The following is an 8,113-nucleotide window of genomic DNA, read 5'->3' on the forward strand; positions in this document are numbered from 1 at the left end:
AGTATATCTATTCATTAACCTCTGGACTTACTTTTAATGTATAAGGAAATTCAGAAGGGTAATTCTCCTCCTCAAAGATGTCCAGAAACTATTTCTTCACTTTCAATTGTTTGTCAACGGATAACACAACTCTAACAGAAAGACTTTCTGCTTCGAAAACCTAACAATTTGGAGTCACAGAAGGCAAATCAGATAATATGAACTTTTTGCACATGCATGCTGATGCTCAAACATAGGTATTCAACATCTTTATAATTGAACAGTCTTACCTCATCAAGATTCTTATACCCTGCTTTTGCCCAATCTTCATTCTCTTGCCAGAGACGCTTAAAAAGTCTGCTCTCTATGTGGTCGCTAAGCATGGTTCTCGGCAAGTCATTAGCACTAAACATAGCCGCTGTCTTCGGTAAGGGTACATGCATTCCATTTCCAATTTCCTTTAAGCGGCATATAGGACATGTATACTCAGCTCTGTAGTCCAAATCTCTTTTATCGTTGTAGAGTGCACATATTTGATGCTGCCAACATTTGCATTTATTGCATTCAACCCACTAGAAGAAACAATAGCCATAAAAAGTGAGTTCAAAGTTCTCCATATACAGGTGAGTTATACTAGTACAGAGAGATTAAACTTATCGATTCTTCAAATTCTCTATTATTTGTCTTTTTATCAAGATCTGTCTTAGAAACAGATGTTCCATTGAATGTGATGTTCCCACCTCGAGAAGTCCTAAAGCAAACACTGCAAAAGCAATGTTGTGTATCATCTTCTTCTCTTCTATAGTAATAGCATGTGTTTCGCTTGATGCGGATGCCACAACAAAAGCAATAGATTGGCACGGGGGCAAAAGAAAGTGTTCCCATTTCACATAATTGGCATGTGTAAACATCACTTCCTGATTCTTCAACCATTGTACTCTGTTAAAAGAAGCATCAGCTTGCATATGCTTGGAAAAACTCAAACCGAAACATACAAAATATAGAAATTCACATGGTACTTCAAAAATACGTCCTTGACATATTTAAATCTAGCATAAAATATGTTTTTAAGCCCAAGAAAAATTATCAAACTTGATTTTAGTTCTCTAGATTTATTTTTTTTGGTTTTGATCTTCATAAATTTTAAATTTTCTTAAGATTGTCTCTATCACCATTTTATGATGAGATGACATTCATCTAATCTAACCCTGCATCATATGCTCCCTCAAAACGGTGACAGGGACTATTTTTAAAATTTATGGGGCCAAAATCAAAAAATAAAAACACAAACTTAAGGACCAAAACTAAATTTAAAAATATTTACAACTCCTTCAATTCCTTCACAAGTCTTAATTATTTGATTATTTCATTTAATATAAATGTTTCATAAACTTGGATATAACTAATAATTTTGTTTCACAAGACTTGTGATTGAGTTGTTCTTTTATCTATTTTCAGTTTAAAATTTGAAAAAATAAATCAAAATCATGCAAATAAAGATTTGTATGCTAAAGATACTAATAAGAGTATTGAAACATATCAAGGTAATGGAAAACAGTGGAAGATGGTGTGTTGACCTGATTAAATTGCTTTCTCAGACTTGTAATATGTTCCTTTATTTGATTACTTGTGAAAAAATCAATTAAGGAAACAGTATTAACTGTTGTATTTGGGGACATCCTTTCTATCTTTGGATCAACATTTATTCCATGCTGGATGAACTCGATTCTGTCTTGTATGTCTTCTTTATCTACAATATTAACTATTGGATTTTGGGACTTCTTTTCCTTCTCTTCATCAAATTTTGGCTCAATAACTTCTTTTGTGGCATTTATCCCGTCCTGGTTGAACCCAGTTCTGGCTTGTATGCCCTCCATATGTACAATAACTATGGGATTTAGAGACACCATTTCCATCTCTTGATTAGCTTTTGGCTCAATGATTTCTTTTATAGCATTTATCCCATCATGGTTCAACTCGATTTTGTCTTCTATGTCCTCCATATATGTAGTATTAAGTGTTGGATTTGGGGACTTCCTTTCCATTTCTTCATCGACTTTTGGCTCAATGACTTCTTTTGTAGCATTTATCTCATCTTGGTTCAACCCAATTTTGCCTTGTATGTCCTTCATATCTGCAGTATTAGCTGTTGGATTTGATGACATCTCCATCTCTTGATCAACTTTTGGCTCGATGGTAGCATTCATCCCATCTTGGTTGAACCCGATTCTGCCATGTATGCCTTCTACATCTACAGGCATTGACTCTTTGCAGATAAGATGTATATTGGAATGTAAAGAAAGAGATATATGATCAGCTTTGCACTCCATACTTTCACAAAAAAAAGAAGATTCTGGTTGTTGCGACAATTCTGAAAGGGCTTCAGAAGAACAAAGGTGAACCATTTCCTGAGTCGACCGATCCAAACATGCATTATTAATTAAAGGGACACCAAAAGCGGGATCCATTTTTCTTCTTTTTGCAGGTGGTAGCACGACTTCAGTATTTCCAGAAGGAGCGTCATTTTTTCTTTCAACAGAACCCATAATATCAGGAAATTTCAAATGACCCCCAAGAATATCAATGCCACGCAATTTCCAGGAGTAACATGTATGACAACCATCGTCTTTACAATCATCAAAATGCAATAACAACTTGATATACCATCCACAATTACATGTTCCTTTAAGACAAACTGTTGAATGCAGATATTTCATAACATTGCCCCGTGAAATATTATTAAAATTCTTCAAATAAAGATATTCAAGCATGATCCTCTGTTCAACTGAAACTTTGGAACTACTGCATGAATTCATATTATCAGATCCATCTAAACCAAAAATATATGTTGAGCTCCCTAAAGTGAACTGTTGATCCCCGTTGAAACTTCTTCTTAAAAGTTGTGGTTGCTTCAATGCTTTCTGCCCCAACATTTGACCCCTTGATTGGAGAGTGCATTAGGCTGGGCCATATAAGTTTTACCAGGAAGTCCATATGGCTGCATACAAAGTTTTAAATTCTGCTGAAAATCTCGCTTCCGGTGTTGATGCTGCCTAATATCTCCAAGGCTTCTCGGGACAGGAGGAAGATCGGAAACTTTTGACAATCCCCTCAAGGCATCTTGAGGGGTCATCAAATTTGGAGATTCAGATTGGACAAATTTTCCCATTGTAGTCCTAAAACAATCTCCATACTTCAGCAGAAGTGTCTTCCCTGCATAAGCAATCAAACAAATGGTAAGCAATACATTATATATAATAACAATAGTACTAGCAAAAGAATAAAGGGGGAAAAAAATAAAAACATGGTTGTAGAAACAAAAATAATAAGTGCACACGTATGGATTGAAACTTAAGAAACCACATGACTCATATAAACATACAATCGTCTGCCTGTCGCTGAGGAAAATAGGAACTGACTGACTTGGAGCAAGCTTTCGGATTGCTTCTCCCACCAGAAACAAAAGAGTTAGGAAGCACATCCAAATCAGTGCATGTAGCGATTGATGGAAGGTTATCAGGTGAAAAAATCGGTTGGGGAACAAAAGAAGAATAAGACAACCCTCCATTTAGGAAGCCATTTTTATTATCTACAGCCACTGCACAATAATCGGTTGCATTGTTGATAGGACCAGCCACATTCTGAAAAGAAGGTTCCAGTACGCTTCCATTAGACCTAGCTTGCAATAACCCAGAAGAGGGCACCATCTGGGATGTGCAAGCAATAGAGCTATTTACTTGGCTGCATTTCGGGGCATTCAACTTCTTGAGTTGTGCATCCAATCGCTGCATAATTGTCTGCCGATTGATATACTCATCCTGCCAAATATGCAGAAATAAAAATCATCAATAAATACCAGGATGCTTAATTAAGATTTAGGCACAATTTACATTTGATCTTCTCATTATCTTGTTAACAAATGAAAATCTCACATGCTAGGACACAGTTCCAAAAACAAACCTGTGAAGCAGCCTCCACAAATAGCCGATTTTCCAGAAAGTTTGCCAAAACATAGGCCTGTCCTTGCTTATTAGGATGTCGAGAATGCAATATTGTAGAACTAAAGTAAAATTTAGTTAGTCTCAACTCCATGACAATCTTGTCGTGAAGCAAATGCCACCACTAATAATGTCAGCATCTTTGTATCATATAGAGGGATAAAAGTTACACAAGTTCAAGTTAATGTGAAAATTTAAATCACTTACATATCAATTTTTATCAAGTTCCTATATCGACTAATTCCAGGATCTTTTCGCCAGTCAAAGAAGAACCTTGCTTGATTCCTTATATAATTTTGATGTCTTAAATCAAAATCTCTCTGCAGAGGATGGTTTGGGACAAATGATGAAGAACTTCCTGGCGTTTGTTTGCAGCTATTCTCGAGATTAGAACCTTTGGCATGCATCTTGTTTATCCAAAACATTTTTCTTCAGGTATAAGTCACTAAAAATTATTAGTGACCGTTTAAAATGCAATCAATATTTTTTATATGATATCTTAACTTGGAAGACATAAAACAAGATTATCATATATTTAGACATTCATGATCAAGTTTATACACATACAAACACCAATGCGGATAGCAATTAAAATAGTCTAAAAATCATAATTTAACAAAGAAGGCATCCATCAAATAGCATGACAACCAAACAAACACAATTGAATTATCAAATGTAAAAGAAAAATAGAAAGAAAAGCTAATGATTCAGCACATGGTAAAATCTAAGATGACTACCTAATCTATCTGGCCACCCTTCAAGAATCCAACAATGGAAATCATTTAATCACCCTTTAGGAGCATAAATATTATTATTAGCATTTAAAGAAGAAGAAAATTGTTTATGGTTCCAAACTCTTCTTATAGATGATAAGTAGTAGTATTGTCTCATACAGGTAGACAAAAAAGAAGCTTGTTACTAAGATTCCAACAAGTATATATGGAGAAAAAAATACATTGACAGACATAATATGTCAACAAAGAGTCATGCAGTAGAATCTAAGGAGCATGGATATAACAATTGGGTAACATCTATGATGAAAACATCAAAGATACATATTAAACATGTGAAGTGGGATTTAACGACAGAAATTTATATATATCTATATTGAACAAAATTCAAGCATTTCTTTCAAGGTTATGAACACTTTTTTGTAAATTTCAAATACAAGACAAATGATATCATATATATTAATATTATCATATATATTAATATTACATCGTTAAATCATATAGATCAAATTTAATATATTACAAGCAAATGATGTTCAATTGACGGAGCCATTAGCCTTTTGTGGTTATGTTACATATTTTATACGTATATCTGTAAATAATAATATATAAAAACAGCTAAGGGTCTATCAAACAATGCTATCTAAATCAAGCCAGAGTTTTAACATTAACTCACGCAGTCAATTAAAATGACAGATAGATTTCACGTAGTTTTGCTATTAATTACAAGTCATAGATCACAGCATCCGCTTCACTTTCAATAAAATACTAGTATTTTTTTAATGTTCAAAATCAATTCTACTACTCAAAATCATGGGGTACCATTTGAAAAAGTAGAAGAAATTATTTGTTACTTCTGTCATGAAAAAATAATTGATTATTTCTTAATTCTAATCCGAACACATTGAAATACTCATTTTTACCTGTTTACAGTGTCTCTATGTATTTTATTTTTACTAAAGATAACTGTATTGTAGTTTTACACAACACATCAAAGAAATTTAATTTTAACCTAAAACTGTTGTGTACAATGTCATTCACCAGGTCATCCTAGCCCCAACTCAACGTGTACGATTTCACAAGTTTTTTGTTTTGGTGGCCCCAATGTCACACGTTGATAATAGAAGAGGTCTTACTCAAATTTCACCACGAAAAGAAAAAAAAAAAAACCAGCTTAAACCTAGGTTATCCAATGTCACACGTTGCATCACAAAAAAAAAAAAAAAAAAACTTTTAATAGCACGTGAACTTTAAAACGCACTAAACTAACACCTCCACCCCCAATGCCCAATGAATACTAACAATCAATTACAGAACCATAAGAAACCTATCTAATTCCAGTGTACTAATTTAATTAATTAACAACTCCCTCTTTCTCTTTCCCCAGTCGTTTTCCCCCAATTAAAAAAAAAACCTAGATCCTGCAACCAACAAAGAATTACATTCCATTAACAACATTCACTCACTCAACGCAGAAAAAAGAAATCGCTTAATTACGTTTCAAGAAAATTAGGTTTCAAGCCTCAAAAAGATTTTCTTTATGAAAAAAAAAAACTCAAAAGATCTTCTTCATAAAAAAATCTTAAAAATCAAGAATAAACCCTCATCGTTTTGGTTTAATTAAATCCGAAGCCGAATCCAAGAATAAACCCGCCGCCGAAACAAGAAATAAGAATTGCAGTACAAGAAATAAGAATAAAGAAATAAATAAAAAAACAATAAACCCTAACAGTAACAGAGAGAGAAAGAGAAAGAAAGACAGAGAAAAACCTGATTGCGAGAGAGTCAGTGAAGGTCGCTTTTGTGCGACTTTTTCTGTGTCTGCGAGAGTCGCTGTCTCGGGTTACGGAACAAAAAGGGTTTTGTGTTTTGTGGGGTAATGTGTCTCCCCAAATAATAAAAGACACGAAATTAGGGTGTGAATGAAGGAAGGAATGCACGGAACGCTAGTGAGTGAGAGAGGATGAGGTAGGGAGGCTATATAAAGCAAAGTTTGGCATTCCCACCTCCGTTCACATGGGACCACAAATTGGAGGGAAACAAACGCGGCTGTGAAATTTTTTTGTTTGTTTTTTAAATTTTAAAATATTTCATTAATTAGTTATATTTTTATTAAGTAACTAGTTAATTAATCATCTTTTTAGACTAACATAAATGGTATGTTTGGTGGAGAGGAGAAGAATATGAAGGATGAAAACAAAAATGATGAATGGAAATAGGCAAAAGATAATGTTTGAATTAAAAATGTTTTATAACACCATTTATTATCAAATTTTTGGCCGCTCATATTTTACTACATTTCATTTAATTTTCTAGTTGACCAAAATTCTTCAAGTGGTCATAATCTTTTGTAGGTAACTACTTTTGAGACCCCAACAATATTTCGACTATTTTCAGTATTAATAATTATCCTCACAAATCAATATCAGAATTTTTAGTGAGTTTTATTTTTACTCACACTTTTTGAAAATGTCACTTATCTCATAATTACTCCAAGTCTAATACGTTTAACTATAGAGTTATTAAGTGATAAATTACAACAAATAATGCATCTTGCTGATATAAATTTGTACTAATTAATTCATCCAAGGCATCATCAATTATGCAGTCTTATCCATGCATAACCTCTCTCTCTCATTCTGATATGATTTGTCTAAGTGATAACGACTTTATCACATGTTTAATATAAAAGAAATGGAGAAAAAATGGTGAGAAAGATGAGTGAAAATAGATAGTAAAAGACAACAGGTAGGTTCCACCAACAAGTTATATTTATTAGATGACAAATATTTTTTACAAAAGATATTTTTGTTTGAGTTGGACAAAACATACACTTTTTCTTTATGTTATTTTAATATTTTATATTCTCTTTTTAGTCAGTTGTTAACTGTGATCTACAATTACAACTTAAACCTCATTATTAAGATTTTTTTTTTACTTACCACAACCTATGTCATGATTGTAATTGTTGTAGTAATTTTCAAAAAATGTAAAGGACTTAGACGAAGTTGCAACCACATCTACAGAATCATATTTTTTTATTTTTCTAAATAAATAAATGAACTTTTTCCCTTTTATATTTTTATTTGTATGAATAATACTTTTTTCTTATTTATCTTTCTTTTAATTCTTCATTTTTAATTTTTTGTGTCTCGTTCAAATTCTATGTTGAAGATTCACTATAGATTGTTACCCTCGTGAGAATAGCGAAATTAATGAATTCGTGTGTTTGGGATATGTCTTCATGAAGTTCACATTAAATTGTCCAAATGACGTAGAAACGATATTATTTACTTAATTACTTCAGACTTGATAGTTGTGTAATATAGTGTACTATATACACGGGAATTGCAAGTTCAAGTGATCCAGCGAGATCTCTCAAAAAAAAAACCCTATTCAGCACGT

General features: G+C 32.9%; 1 protein-coding gene and 1 long non-coding RNA gene across 2 annotated transcripts; both read right to left on the reverse strand.

Annotated features, from left to right (window-relative positions):
* Positions 1–113: 113 nt before the first annotated feature.
* LOC114399775 lies at positions 114–641 on the reverse strand. The gene is made up of 2 exons (XR_003663819.1): positions 270–641; positions 114–160 (listed from the first exon to the last, which is right to left on the reverse strand). It is a non-coding gene; the product is annotated as an uncharacterized LOC114399775 (long non-coding RNA).
* A 1,015-nt stretch (positions 642–1,656) lies between these two features.
* Positions 1,657–4,399, reverse strand: LOC114399774. Its single transcript, XM_028361992.1, has 4 exons — positions 4,185–4,399; positions 3,940–4,039; positions 3,362–3,797; positions 1,657–3,192 (listed from the first exon to the last, which is right to left on the reverse strand). Exons 1-4 carry the CDS (start codon positions 4,382–4,384, stop codon positions 2,891–2,893), a joined length of 1,038 nt encoding a protein of 345 aa, XP_028217793.1. The 5' UTR covers positions 4,385–4,399; the 3' UTR covers positions 1,657–2,890.
* Between the last annotated feature and the right edge of the window lie 3,714 nt (positions 4,400–8,113).

The sequence above is a fragment of the Glycine soja genome, chromosome 19, assembly GCF_004193775.1.
Source record: "Glycine soja cultivar W05 chromosome 19, ASM419377v2, whole genome shotgun sequence".
Taxonomy (NCBI): Eukaryota; Viridiplantae; Streptophyta; class Magnoliopsida; order Fabales; family Fabaceae; genus Glycine; species Glycine soja.

Excerpts from the sequence above, each read along its gene's own strand:
- LOC114399774 (XM_028361992.1), bottom strand. The coding sequence starts at position 4,384 with ATGCATGCCAAAGGTTCTAATCTCGAGAATAGCTGCAAACAAACGCCA. Across the intron at positions 4,040-4,184 it reads AACTTGATAAAAATTGATAT|TTCTACAATATTGCATTCTC; the intron begins GTAAGTGATTTA and ends ATTTTACTTTAG. Across the intron at positions 3,798-3,939 it reads TTGTGGAGGCTGCTTCACAG|GATGAGTATATCAATCGGCA; the intron begins GTTTGTTTTTGG and ends CATATTTGGCAG.